The sequence below is a fragment of the Peromyscus maniculatus genome, chromosome 23 (assembly GCF_049852395.1).
Source record: "Peromyscus maniculatus bairdii isolate BWxNUB_F1_BW_parent chromosome 23, HU_Pman_BW_mat_3.1, whole genome shotgun sequence".
Taxonomy (NCBI): domain Eukaryota; kingdom Metazoa; phylum Chordata; class Mammalia; order Rodentia; family Cricetidae; genus Peromyscus; species Peromyscus maniculatus.
In genome coordinates this window covers 54,781,736-54,796,423 of record NC_134874.1, presented here as the reverse complement: position 1 = coordinate 54,796,423, position 14,688 = coordinate 54,781,736, and the positions used below count along the sequence as shown (strand labels likewise).

Below are 14,688 nucleotides of genomic sequence, written 5' to 3'. Positions count from 1 at the left end.
GAACCCCCAAGAGATTAACTGTCAATACTTACACAGAGAATAAAACAAAAATCAAAGATGTTCTGACTTACTTAAAATAACCAATCAATCCTACATCAACATGACGTGTATTTATTTATTGTTTTTTCTGTTTTTGAGACAGGAGTCACTAGGTAGCCACGGCTGGCCTGGAACTCACAATGTAGACCTCAGGCAGGGGTCCTGGTTATGTCAAAGCCATCTGTCTGCTCTTGGGCTTGAGGAGGCAGGCTGATTTTCATGTCATGCTTATGCCGCGCCAAGGTCACCACTTCTGACCGAAAGTTGGGTGTTTGTTGGTCTTTCCTTTGCTGCTTTGTAGCCTCTCGAGAAGAGATCTCATGATGCGGCCCTGGCTGGCCTCAACTCAGGAGCTTCCCGCCTCAGCCATCCAAGTGCTGGGATTGGGTGTGCCTCGGCTCCTGGACTACCTGAAAGCTTGACTGTTTGATTGAGAAATGTCCCCCAGAGGCTCAGGAATTTGAACACTTGGTGCTCAGTTGGGTGTGCTATTCGGGGCCGTGGGGCGGCCTTATTGGAGGAAGTACCACTGGAGGAGCTTTGGGGGTCGATAGCTTCGCCCACTTCCGGTCTGCTCTTAGCCGCCTACTCTTTCTGCATGCCTCCCCACCACAGTGGATTCCGATCCCTCTGGACCTGTGGGCCGAAGTCTTTCCTCCATCTGCTCATGGTGCTGTATCATGGCAACAGATCCAAAAGTACCTGAGACACAACACAGCCCCAAGCATCCGCCAGGAGTTTTACTGCCATTTCCCAGTCCTGTGGAGTTCGCTGGGGACCGCACACACGTCGGGCAAGGTCTCTATCACTGAGCCACAGCCCTAGCTCCCTAGCTGCCTCTCCTTGTTACTTTGAGAGAGGGTCTCACGAAGTTTCCCAGGCTGGCCTTGAACTCCCTCTGTAGCCCACACAGGCCTTGAACTTGCAGTCCTTTGCCTCAGCCTCCCAAGCGGCTGGGAGTTACAGGTCTGCGTCACCAGAGCTGGTCTGTGGTGGGGTCTTCATAGCCACTCCCTCACCGAGCTCTGGAAGGCTTTGCAGGATCTGAACACACAGTATCCACCCTCAGAAGGCTTCCACAGGCAAAGGCACCATTCTATGCCAGGCCAGCCGGATTAGAAAACAGCATCTGCGGGCGCTTGCCAGCCCCCGAGGGCGAGGACATAGTTCACCACCGCAGTTAGCAATTGCCTGTGCAGGGTAGTATTTACTGAGGGCACATACCCAGGCGCTTGAGTGACAGGAGCCCCCAGGTTGCCAGGGAGGAGACTGGTAATTTTGCTTCTAAGCATCCGCTGCTGCTCCCTCTGGATAGCACTACTGAGAATTGTGCCCCTCAAGGGCCGGTGGAGCCACTGACTTTGAAGAGGGCCATTTTGAACAGCTGGAAACAATATGCAGAGAGGGTGAGGAAGCGGCCTGGAGGACCGGCTTTCCTCCTTAGCTGTTTTCAGAGGTAGGAAGATGACAGTGGGTGTAGTGGACTATGACCACGGAGAAGCGTATGCCTCGGCACCCAGGCAGCCGAGTGACGGCCTCCGTTTTCACGGCCGCAAAATGACGAGCTCAGATGCCACCGTCTTTCACGTCCCTTTCATCTCCGGGGCTCTACGGTCTCCGGGAGCTGTCAAGATTGGCGTAGAACTCCGTCTTGATTTTATTATTCCTCGTTCATCATCTTCCGCCGGGGCCAGTGGCAGCCTGAGCATACGGAAGTAAGTGGCTCGTGCTCCCTGGGATGATGGAGGAGGTGCCGAAAACCCAAAGGGGCTCCCCTAGCACTCCGCCACTGTGAGCCTGTAGCCCCAATCCCACCCCTGTCCCACATCCAGACAGGGCTGAAGGCATTGTCTCGACATGGTCTCAAGTTCCTAGGGCACATAACTACGTGGCCCGCGGTTTTTGCAGAGCCTTTCAGCCTCTGGGCACCCTGGGAAGGAGAACAGCATCCAGAGAGACGCACACCCACCAGGCAAGGTGCGGGGCACAGGGTGACCCCACAGTGACCGGTAGACCTAAGGAATCGGTGGGGTCCACAGGGTAGCCACCAGCCCAGAGAGTGGCCCTAAGTCTCAGCAGCTGAAGAAGGAATGACTCCACATGCTACACTGTGGTGGTCTGAAAGGGAGTGGCCCTGTCAGGAGGTGTGGCCTTGTTCGTTTGGTATGTCTGTAGGTACGTTTTTTGTTGAAGGAAGCTGTGTCTTCTGTGGGGGCGGGCTTTGAGGTTTCCCACACTCAGGATACTGCCCAGTTGTCTCAGTCGGTTTCCTGCCGCCTGCAAGATGTAGGACTCTCAGCTCCTTCTCCAGCACCATGTCTGCCTGCACGCTGCCGCCGCCCCCCACCATGATGATGACGGACTGAACCTCTGAAGTGAAAGCCACCACCTCCACGAAATGTTTTCCTCTATAAGAGTTGCTGTGGCCATGGTGTCTCTTCACAGCAATGGGACCCCTGACAGACATGCACTAAACTTCATTTGATCATCTGCTCTCCCCCGGGGTTGGCCAGCGGAAGGGGGTCTCTGGCCACCCTCCAGGGCTTGAGCCCTGCTATATGGCACTGTTCCTCAAATTCAAGTGCTAGAAGCTAGCCTCCATGCAGCGGGGCTGGGGTCCGGCCTCATGAGAAGCCATTCTAACTTCAGGGGTGAGTAATCCAGTTATCAAGCAAGTGGGGGCAGGAGGAGGGGCACGGAGAGATGGATCGGCAGTCAAGACCACTTGCAGAGAACGCGGGTTCAGTTCCCAGCGCCCACATGGGGCTTACAACTGCCTGTAACTCCAGTTTCACGGGGTCAGAAGGCACAGATGGGTCTCCTGCTTCCTTTTCTCCTTACCAGGGCTCGGGTATCAAGGTATAGCAATGCCCCTCCCTGCTGGCTTCCATTCTTAACCTAAAATAACAGACAGGAGTTATTGGCCACGAGAACTTCCCAGCGTTCCTGGGACAGCTTGGCCTGGTGGCTCATACCTGTAGTTCTAACACTCAGGAGTCAGAGGCAGGAGGATCACAGCGAGTTTGAGGCCAGCCTGCATTACGTAGAAAGTTCCAGGCTCAGCAAGACTACGCAGAGAGACGATCTCCAAAAATAACTACGTAAGCCACCAGACAGCACGCTGAGGTGGTTCTCTCCCGTGTCACTTCCTGAACAGTCCCCTCCGCACTCGGTTGGGACGTGGGTGGACACCAGATGTGAAGTCATCCCTTCTCACTCACTCCCTTAGCAGACTGGACGCGTCAGATCAGTTCCTTCTCGGGTGGGCGTGGAAGGGGGCTTGAGGGTGTGTCCCGGAGACTGAACACCCAGGACCACGGAAGCAGAAGAACCTCCTTGGGGGAACTCTCCAACCACGTTGACAGGGTGAAACAGAAAAGAGCAGATCATCTTATCTCCCTGCACCCCAAGGCATCCATCTCCTTCATCTCCAAAGCAAACACCTTGAGAAGTATCCCCCAGGGCCGAGAAACCTGTTTGTCCCAAGACGTCCTCATACAGTCAGTCCATCAGCAATGACTGAGTGTGTCACACTCAGTCAGCCTTCAGAGCTGTAGCTGGGTCAGGCCCTCACCACTGCATAATTGTCTTTGCGGAATACAGGAGCCGGGGCGACTTTGAAATCTTGTTGAATGGTGCAGTAACTTTGCACAGGGAGGTCTCCTGGTTGAGGGCCCAGGGAAATTCCCTCAGGAACTGCGGGGGGACCTGAGTTATGCAGCCCCATCACAGACCTGGCTGCAGTAACACCCCAGGCTTGAGGAGGCAGCTGAGCTGAGTGCACCCATTGTGAAACTACCACCACCACCCATCTGCTTGGCTTGTGCTCTCAACCAGGTGTGGCTCAGCCTGTCCGAGGCCCAAGCAGGCTGTCCAAAGCCTCCCGAACTCTTGGTCAAATCAGGAATGTTGGAGTCATTGTTTGAGACCCAGAGACCCAGGAAGAGTGGTCATGGCCAAGACCCTTTAGCCTACCCACACTTCAGTCTAAGGTGGGACTAAAGGAGACACATAAATCGTTATAAGATCGGTGCCAATGAAGTCGGAGAGGCTCTTTGCAAGGTGCCGGGCACATCAGCTAGATTTTACTACGTGCAGGCCGAGACCCAGCTAGCCGGCCCAAGGGAAACCAGGAGCTGGGCACACACCTTCATCATGCCCAGGCTCCATGCACCGGAGCTGGGGAGGTGGATCCCCGGAAGACCAAAAAGCCGCCATCCATTTTTAGAGCAGAAACGCCCCCCACTTTCTTCCCTGGGTGGTCTCATCTGGACTGAGGCCACCTGATGGTCGCACCCACCTTCCCGGGCAGAGCTACACCAACCCCAGATTCGGCTGTGGGGGCAGCTTCCCCGCCTCACTCGCTGCCTGCTCTCCTCTGCCTCTCCCTCGGTCGGCCCCTCCCTCCAAAACGTGGGGCCACCCTGGCCACGTCTCCAAAGCACAAACATCCGCGGACACGGGAGTGAGGCCGTGGGCGGTCTGCAGGCCGGGGACGCAAAGGGGAGCTAGCTGCGAGCCCAAACTTGCTCTTAGGAATTCCTGACCGAGAGAGACTCGAGGAACCACATTCTGCACTAGTTTGTGTGAGCGGAAACCCAGGCGTAGCCAGGAGCCCTGCAGAAGAGAGGGAGATGGGGGAGAGGAGGAGAGGGGAGGGAGAGGGGGAGGGGACGAGGGGGGAGGGGAGTGGAAGAAGCCAGGGAAAGATGCAGGCGGGGAGGGGGAGGGAAGAGAAGGGAGGGAGAGGGGACAGAAAGGACGGGGAGGAGAGACCGTGCACCGAGCCTGTACCGGGAAGTGGGGAAGCCTCAGGTAGCTGGGGTGGGGAGTGGAGGGAGGTGGAAAGGAGGGGGCGGGGCGGCCACGGAGTCCTTGACCTCGGAGCCTGGGCTTTGCTGTCCGTCGGTCTGTCTGTCCATCGATCCATCCATCACGGGCTCCTGGGAGGCTCCGTGGGCTTCCGGGGGGGAGCAGGGCTCCCCTGAGCGGACCCCGCAGCCCGCTGTGGTACTTACTTCTCGTGGGTTTCACGCTGGAGGACTCCAGATGCGAGGCAGAGCCCGTGTCCTGCGGGCTTCCGTGGGTCCCCAGTCCTGCGGGCTTCCGTGGGTCCCCAGTCCTGCGGGCTTCCGTGGGTCCCCAGTCCTGCGGGCTTCCGTGGGCTGAGCCCCGGACCCGGCCGTGCTGCAAGCCCCTCCGCCCCTGTGCGCTGCACGGGTGCAGCCTGGACTCTGCACTGACTTTGATCTGTTTCCGTCGTGGTGGGTTAACCTCGCCTCGCTTGATGACGTTGCAAAAAAAAAAAAAAAAAATAGAGGCTTAGAGGGAGAGGTTATCTTTAGCCCTGCTGGAAATTAGTTAAATCAACATCCCCGAACGCGGTGCCAATTCGGAGAGTATTGATAATGGCAAGGGTAACAACAAATTTTAGCCAGCCTACAGGCGTTCTGCATAAAGCAGTGTGGTGAAATCTCCCCAGTGGGGAAAGCAAACTTCTTAGGATGTTGATCGTGTTGTGGGGTGGTCGGTCTCACACACTGCGTGTAGATCTTAGTGTGCACGCGCGCACATGTGAAAGTCCTGCAACGAGAGGGATCATTTCTGCCCTAAAACAGCTTTGACCCTTAAGTGCAGGCAATCCAACTTAGAAAATCCTCAAACGCTATTATTATTGTTGTTGTTGTTGTCTTTAAAATTAGCTCAAAGACCAGAAAAACCACACACTTAAAACTGGCCCGAAGATCACTTCAGAATAGGGCAGCCCTGCAATGATAAGGAAAATTAATAGGCCCAATTGAATTAAAAAAGAAAAAGACCGTGCAGTGATGGTGCATGCCTTTAATCCCAGGACTCGGGAGGCAGAGGCAGGCAGATCTCTGGGAGTTCGAGCCCAGCCTGGTCTACAGAGCGAGATCCAGGAAAGGCACAAAGCTACACAGAGAAACCCTGTCTCAAAAAACCAAAAAAGAAAAAAGAAAAAAATCCTTCTGGCCACATCTGATCCACACCTGAAAAACTATGCATGAGTCATTAAATCAACCATACTAACCTCATACTAACCTGTGAGACCTTCATGTGAGCAAGCTCTCCAAGAGGAAGCTGGGAGCCTTCCCCGCTCCCCGCCCCCCACCCCCCACAACCCCCACCCCACTAAGCTACGTCACAATTAGGCTTGTAGCTTGATGCCCTGGGATCCTGTGTTCTCTATCAGAGACAGTGTGGGAGCCCCGGGGGTGGTATGGACTCATCCTGCAGCTTGTCTGGTGTCCTTGTTTGTTTTGAGACCCACCTGTGCCTGTGCCTGCCTCCCATGACATTTCCAATTGGGATCGTTCTCAAGGAAAGCTGGTCTTGGTGTCTTTGAAGTGTGACACTGCCTGGCCACTGAAAGCTACCCGCTCTTCAAGACTTGTAGGCAAGGTCTGTACATATCCGATGTGACAGCATAAGTACTCCTAACCACTGAGCCATCTCTCCAGCACCCCCACTTTCTTTGTTTTGAAACAGGGTCTCACTATGGCTGGCCTAGGACTCACTGTATAGACCAGGCTGACCTCTGCCTTCTGAGTGCTGGGATTAAAAGTATGGACCGCCACACCCATCCTTAACTTTTTTATTATTATCTTACTGTTTTATGAGTACGTGTATATGGGTGTTTTGCCTTCGTGGTGTGTATGTACACTGTGTGCGTGCAGTGCCCACAGAGACAAGAAGAGAGTGTCAGATCCCTGGAACAGGAATCACAGATGGTTAAGAACACTGGCTGCTCTTCCAGGGGATCTGGGTTTGATTCCCAGGGCCCATGGCAGCTCAGGACAATCTGTTAACTCCAAGGCCAGGGGAGTGGAACCCTCTTCTGGCCTCAGCAGGCAATCCACACATGGTACACAGGCATACATGCAGGCAAAACACTCATTCACATAAAATAAAATTTTTTTTTTTTTAACAACTACTGTTTTAATTTATTTATTATGTTGTATGTGCATTGTACACCATGGCAAATGTGAGGTTCAAAGGACGATTTGGGGACCCATTTCCTTTCACCTTTATGTGGGTTCTGGGAATTGAACTCAGGTCACCATGCTCATGCAGAAAATGCCTTTACCACTAAGTAAGTACTCACTACTTGTCAGTCTTGTACCAGCTCTTTAACAAACCAGGACCGGTGGCCCACAGGACTCTAGCCCTGATTTCCTTAGAAGAATAGTTCAGTGTATACTAACTCATCACCGCAACAGCTTTACAGAATACAACTGAGGCATGTAAGTAAAACTGCCTACATGTGAAGCACAAATGCTCCTTACACAGTACATAGTTGCATTTTCAGTGTGTCTCCCTCTGCTCTCTCCCCCTCCCCCTCTACAGAGTCTCACTACACAGCCCAGGCATGCCCCTGCCTCCCCAGCCCTCCCTCCCCTGTGATGTTTAGCTTCAACTGTCAACTAGACACAACCTAGAATCACCTCAGTGAGACTCACCCACATGAGGGCGTGCCTGTGGACATGCCTGTGAGAATTTTTCTTAATTGGGGTAAGTGATATGGAAAGTCGGAGCCCACTCTATATAGCACTATTCCCCTGGGCTTGGGTCCTGGACTGTCTAAGAGTAGAGAGAGGGAGCCGAACACTAGGTATGCATGCATTTACTCTCTCTGGGTTGTTAGGTGCAACAGGATTAGCTACCTTGAGTTTGACTTCCCTGCAATGGCAGACAAGAAGCTGGAATCGTAAGTCAAACTTTCTCCCCCTAAGTTGCTTTTATTGGGGTATTTATTTCAATATCAGAGATAAAGCTAGGAAATCCCACTTCAGTCTCCGGCGTGCTGAAGTTTCTGATATGTGCTATCAACCTCAGCTCCTCACTCTTCTTTGAAACCATATTCCCATACTTCCAAGAGACAAGGTGACTGCATTTTATGAGGAATATAACATGTCTCCATTGCCCACCTGGGTAGTGAGCAAAGCTTAAATCCCTGGACTGACTGGTTGTGTGTCAACTTGACACAAGCTAGTGTCATCAGAGGAAGGAGCCTCATTTGAGGAAATGCCTTTGTGAGATCCAGCTGTAAAGCATTTTCTCATTTAGTGATCAGTGGGGGAGGGCCCAGCCCATAGCAGGTGGTGCCGTCCCTGGGCTGCGGGTTCTGGGTTCTATAAGAAAGCAGGCTGAGCTAGCCAGGGGGAGCAAGTCAGTAAGTAGCATCCCTCCATGGCCTCTGCATCAGCTCCTGCCCTGTGTGAGTTCCTGTCCTGACTTCCTTCACTGATGAACAGCAATGTGGAAGTATAAGCCAAAGAAATAAACGCTTTCCTCCCCAACTGGCTTTTTGGTCATGGTATTTTGTCGCAGCAATAGAAACTCTCACTAGTACAATCTCTATCTACTCTAATCTTATTTCTACATAAACATGCTGTAGCATAAAATTCAAGTAATACCCATCCTCCCAAAACTCTCCTGAGCACCTCATTTCTCTATTTGTGGTATTGGTTAGTGAGCCACCTACCAGCCATTTTAATCCATTTTAACCACCACCACCACCACCCCCATTTCAGAAAGTTGCACCGTAAAACAAGGGGGAGGGTGGCTGGGGGAGTTAGGATTCACTGGGCACTTTCTATGGGAATTGGGCTGGGTACAATTTCCACACCCACAAAATTACCACCACCCTATCCCATCACTTTGGGATCCACATGAAATAGAATCTCCTGTTTCCAGATCACACAGCACACCTCTTTTGAATTTTGCAAATGTATTTCTTTCTGCACAGAGGTTGTGTCCCTTGCTTTTTTTTTTTTTTTTATCTCTAGCTGACTCCTACTCATACTTTTATATTACCCCTCCAGTAACACACACATGGCTGGCTTTGGCACCACCGCCCCGCCCCCCCGAAGCAGGTGCACTGTTGCTGCACAGGTGTGACAGGAACACACTGACGTTCTTTATATCTGCCGTCCTCATCTTTGCCTCGTGAGTGTCAATAAATATCTGCTGAATGAAGCTCACGAAACCCACTCAGAGGTTACTAAGTATTTTAGGTCTAGTTACTACCATACTTCTGAAGTTTGCAGGAAGGGATAAAAGTCACAAACTGCACAGCGTGCTGGTGGCCATTCTCATTACACGTTCCACTCAGAACTGGGCTGAAAATCTGGAAGCACTCACTTCAGCAAAGACCTGATCATGATTTTCTATTTGTCCACTGGGAAGAGCTCTCATTCTGGTAGAATCAGGATTCCCGGCTGATTCTACGCATTGAGAACTATTTATGGATGTCTCATCATTCTGTTGGTTAATACTTAAGCTTGAAATTTTTTTCTTCTTTTGCTTCTTAGGATTCTGCCCATCAGATCGGGCTTTTCTCTGTCGATACTGAGCAAGCTTAGCCCTGCCGGCTTCCAGCTTCCTCTGTCTGTCCTCTTCGTCCATGGCGTCTGCGGGGCTCTAGGTGCTTTAGGCAGGCAAAGCAACACATCTTTACATTGTTAAACAAATGCAGCATGAACAAATGTAACACTTCTTTATGTCATTAAACAAATCCAACCTAAACAAATGCAACACACCTTTATATAGGTAAAGTAATATTCCACAACATTGCTGTAGTTTATTTTTCTCTCTTTTCTCGTGAGTTGAGGTGGAGTAAAGATAACAAAATGGAACTTGGGCCTCTACAAATCACAATTACTACTTACCAAGAACATGAGAAAAACTCATTTTTGATTTCATGGATATATTCCCTTCTGTGAACTTACATTTAAGATCAAAATACCTGGAAAGCAGATGTCTTCATTTTAGGCTGAAGGTGAACACATCAAAAGATGAGGTGAGCCTGGCATGGTGGCACACACCTGCCATTCCAGTACTTGGGATGCTGAGGCAGGAGGATCCAGTTTGATACAACCCCGGACTGTAGAGAGAGGGACCCCACAACTCATTAAAACTAAAGTGAAGAAAAAATAAAAGCCTTTAATCTCGCCTGACAGTAGTGGCACACACCTTCAATCCCAGCACTCGGGAGGCAGAGCTAGGAGGATCTCTGTGAGTTCGAGGCCAGCCTGGTCTACAGAGTGAGATCCAGGATAGGCACCAAAACTACACAGAGAAACCATCTCGAAAAACAAACAAACAAAATTAAAAAAAAAATTTTTAAAGCCTTTAATCTCAGCACTCATGAGGCAGAGGCAGGCAGATCTCTATGAGATTTGAGACCAGCCTGTCTCAACAACTTACCCCCTAGTTCTTTTTTTTTCCTACCCTTGTTGTTAGCATAGTGGTAGGGCGCTGTGGGATGATCCTTCTGTATGCTGTGACTATGTATTACTCCATTGGTTAATAAAGAAGCTGTTTGGCCAATAGCCAGGCAGGATAAGGTGTGGTGGAAAAACCAAACTAAGGAGGGGAAGAAGAAGGATAGGGGAGAGAGAGATGCCATGATGAGCTGCCCAAGAAGCAAGATGCCAGAGGACCGGTAAAGCCACGGACCACGTGGCAACATATAGATGAATAGAAATGGGTTAATTTCAATGTAAGAGCTAGTTAGTAATAAGCCTGAGCTAATGGGTGAGCATTTGTAAACAATATAAGCCTCTGTGTGGTCATTTGGGAAGCAGCTACAAGAGAGGACCCTCCGTTTACAGCGTGGATCGTAGAATCCCGTGCCTGACCCGCTGTAGGAATCGCTCGACCACTGAGCTCCTCCACCAGGAGCTCCTGTAACCCCACACATCACAGTGGGTAACCATAAATCACCACGGTGCCAAGAATTCTAGGGATTTTCTTATTGTCAGTGTTTTCTTGGGAGTCATGTTCTTATTTCATTACTGTATTATCTACCTCACAATGAATTGTCAGATTTAAATGTTCAGTGTCTTGGAGGTGAATCCATTGTAGGATGTGGCTAGAGAGACTTGTACATGGCTACATGTGCTAATGCAGCCCATACAAGACACAAGTATGGTGATATTTTTTATTTATACTGAAATGTGATTTTATTTGTATGTTAATAAATAAAGTTGCCTGGGGGCCAGAGCTAATAGCAAGCCATAGCAGAAGCGGGCGGTGGTGCACATGCCTTTAATCCCGACCACATGACAGGCAGATCTCTGTGTGTTCAAGGATACAGCCAGCATGGAGACACACGCCTTTAATCTCAGTACCAACCATAGAAGACCTGGAGGTCTGTATAGACAGGCAGTGACAAGGAGGTCATGTGGTTGGGTTTACAACCAATGAGAAGGCAGAACAGAAAGTCAATAAAAATACAGACACACAGGAAGTAGGTCTCTTTCTGAGGGGAAGGACAGCAGCGGCAGGAAGGGTAAGAAGGCGGTTTTTAGTCTCAGCTCTCAGCTACTGCTCTGACCTCTTGGGCTTTTAACTCTGCATTTGGCTTTGTGTTTCTTATTTAATAAGACTGTTCATCTACATACAGGCTGAGAGAAAGGCATTTGAGGCCAATCCTGATGACTTAAGTTCAATCCCCAGAACATACAAGGGAGAGGGAAGAATTGACCCCTGAAAGTTGTTCTGACCTGCACAGGTATGTACACACACACACACACACACACACACACACACACACACACACACCAAACAGAGGGAGACAGGAAAAGATGAAGGATCCAAGGTTGTTCAACTGTTCCAACATGCAAAGGTTAGTGCCCAGATGCCAGTGGGAGAGCCTGAGACTCCAGCCATTGTCTAAGATCCTTTCATTGACTTAGAACCTGTGAGTTTCCATGAAGCGGAACGTCAAAGGTGTACACGGTCCTGCAGGTGAGTGGAGGAGGCTCCAGTCGCGTCTGGCATCCCTCCATGCTTTTCTGCAATGAACATCCAGATCAAGATTGCCAAGGAAGCCGGGCGGTGGTGGTGCACACCTTTAATCTCAGCACTCAGGAGGCAGAGGCAGGCGGATCTCTGTGAGTTCAAAGCCAGCCTGGTCTACAGAGTGAGTTCCAGGACAGCCAGGGCTACACAGAGAAACCCTGTCTTGAAAAAAACAAACAACAGGACTGCAAATGAGATTTGGAAAGTCATGTTTGATAAGAACTGTGAAGATATCAATTGGGTCAGGGGTCAGTGTTGCTACTCTTGACACTTTTCTCCTGAGGACTCTGTTGGGCAGGAAAACATGGTTGTCCTGAGGACACAGACCTACCTCATGAAAGTCACTTCAAAAGCTTGAAGCAACTTCCAGGTAAGCTTCTTTTGCTTGATAATGGCTGTCTCTAGATTTATTGTGAAGAAAAATTTCTATGCACATTCACAGATGCTTCATTTAGTGTTGACTGATTGTTGAGACAGAATCTGATCATGTAGCACAGGCTGACCTGTAACTTACTGTGAATCCCAAATTGACCTTGAATTTGGTACCCTCATCCCTCTACCTCCTAAGTGAGTCCTTGGGTGACAAGTTTATGCTACCATGTCTGAATGCTTAGAGACTCAGAGTAGTGAATGAAAACTAGGTGATGTCCTCTTTAAAGTCGACCATTAATTGATTGATTGACAGAGTCTCATAGATCCCAGATTGACATCGAATTCACTCGATAGCCCAAGAAAGATGACCTCTAGCTCCGGATCCTCCCATGTACCACCCCCCCCCCCCCAGTGCTGGGATGACAGGCCTCAGGCACTACTCCCTTTTCATGTGACTCGGAGGATGGGGTCCAGGGCTGCCTGCATGCTAGACAAGCACCGCATCATCTGAGTTGTAACCCTAGCCTGGCTGACTTTAGAGTTTATCGGTACCGAGGATTGAACCGAGAGCCTCCATGCTCAGCCCTCTGCACCGAGCTATAGCCCAACCCTGGAGTTGACCGTGAGAAACAGCCTGAGACTTCCAAAAGGAACTCATGTATCCTGCTGGTTGAAGGGCTAACCTTCCAACTGATTGGGAAACTGCCCCAGCAGATAATCTGAGTCCCCGTGCGGCTCTGGTCATGTCCCTTGGCCTTCACTTTGGCTTGCAGACAGTATTTTTCCTCTCACCAACTCATGACGGTGCCTTGGGGAACCAGGAAAAACTGATGTTGCGAAGTTACAGCGCACATTTTTTAAATGCCTCAGGAAAGATCAGGTTTTGAAAAAAAAAAAAAAAAAAGCCTCTTGTGAAATGCAGTTGCTCGCTCTGTGAGAGACACAGGCACACAGTCTGCTCGGCTCTAACAAAAATATCTGTCTCTATAATTCAAAACCAAAGGCGGAGCAACTCCATGCAAGACTTTAAGGAATTTGTGTCCCTTTTAGATCTGCAGGGCAAGGCCTGCTCTTTTCTGCCATCTCCAGATGAGAACACGGTGGGCATGTAGCTGTCTTACGGTCAGCACTTCCTAAGGAGACCTCCGTGTGCGCATGGCAGAAACAGGTCTGCTGGTGGAGGCTCTCCCCTCTAAAGGGGCCACACTGAGCTTTCCTCCAGGAAGCTTCAACCACTGAAATAATTACAGGCTTCTGACGGCTCCTGACGGTGTCCTTTGTCCACTTCCAAATGGACAAATTAGACATATTTGATGTCCTTGCATGGCCCCTCCAGGGCACTGAGTACACACGTGTGCAGGAATGCCTTCTGCTCCTGGACCCACCACCACCACACACACATGCATGTGCACGCACACACACACACACACAGTCTTGCCATGGGCAGCTGTGTGAGGACCCATCTTTCAAGTCACATATATTCCATCTGTACTTCCCACCACTGCATGGGCAAATCTAGTCACAAGTCACACGAGATTCTAACACAGGCAAAGAAACCATCAGGGCTGGAGAGAGGGCTCGGCAGCCAAGCGCACTGCTCATCTCTCAGCTGCCCCAGGTTCGATTCCCAGCACCCAAATGGCAGCTCAGACCATCCAGTTCCGGGGGACCCAATGCCCTTCTGGAGCCTCTGTGGGCACTGGGCACACATGTGGCATTTGAGGGGGGCCATCCTATGAGAGAGACGGAACACACAAATCCACCGGTCACACACACGGGCCGGCATGATCAGGAAGATGTGGGACTTTTGCAGAGGAGGACATTCCCTGCAGATAATGAGACTGGACAGGGCCTAAGAAAGGAGGCAGAGGCGGATTTGTGGAACGCCCCGCCTGCGGCCCCCCATTCTCCTTGCTGGTACCTAGTCTTCAGGCTCCCGCTTCCTCGGTCACAGGGAAGCAAGGTCTGGGTGAAGGCTGAAGTTCCTTCCCGTCGTCGTTCTGTGACGATGGCGCCTCTCTGGTGCACGCTTGGCCCTTTCGTTGACTGAGGAAGTATGTGAGGCATAGCTATGGTTGCTTTGCTATTACGAGTAGAATCCCAGTGGTGAGTCTCACAGCTTAATAATTAGCCGGACTAAATAAGCCACTTCCAACCTCAACCAGTGCGCTCTCTTCCAACTCTCTGAACAGGCAGCCCAGTAACAACAAACTGCAGTGAACTGACTCCCGAGCATGAACAGTTAGGAAAGTTAGACACTTCTCTGTTTATACATGCTAAGACATGGACACACTGATAAATATGTATGTATGTGCCACCTGTCATTAAAGACAAATAGTCCCATAATAAAATTATAATAATATAACCATTCAGCACACACCATGTACAAAACATGGCTGAAGACTTACCATACACTGAGTGACTTCTTTTTTATTTATTAAAACTTTT

General features: G+C 50.4%; 1 protein-coding gene across 3 annotated transcripts in view; it reads right to left on the bottom strand.

The window, feature by feature from the left end:
- Positions 1-14,688, bottom strand: part of LOC107401520 (uncharacterized) — an 18,406-nt gene extending 3,718 nt beyond the window's left edge. Inside the window, exons 1-4 of one of the 3 annotated variants that reach the window (XM_076560951.1) lie at positions 14,162-14,688; positions 9,809-9,946; positions 5,058-5,322; positions 4,340-4,656 (exon numbers count right to left, since the gene is read on the bottom strand). In XM_076560951.1, coding sequence (XP_076417066.1) covers positions 4,397-4,656; positions 5,058-5,322; positions 9,809-9,829 — 546 coding nt within the window. In that variant the 5' untranslated portion in view covers positions 9,830-9,946; positions 14,162-14,688 and the 3' untranslated portion in view covers positions 4,340-4,396. Of the gene's footprint in view, positions 1-178; positions 4,657-5,057; positions 5,323-9,808; positions 9,947-14,161 lie in introns of all 3 variants that reach the window. The other 2 variants (XM_076560950.1, XM_076560952.1) reach the window with 2 other exon arrangements.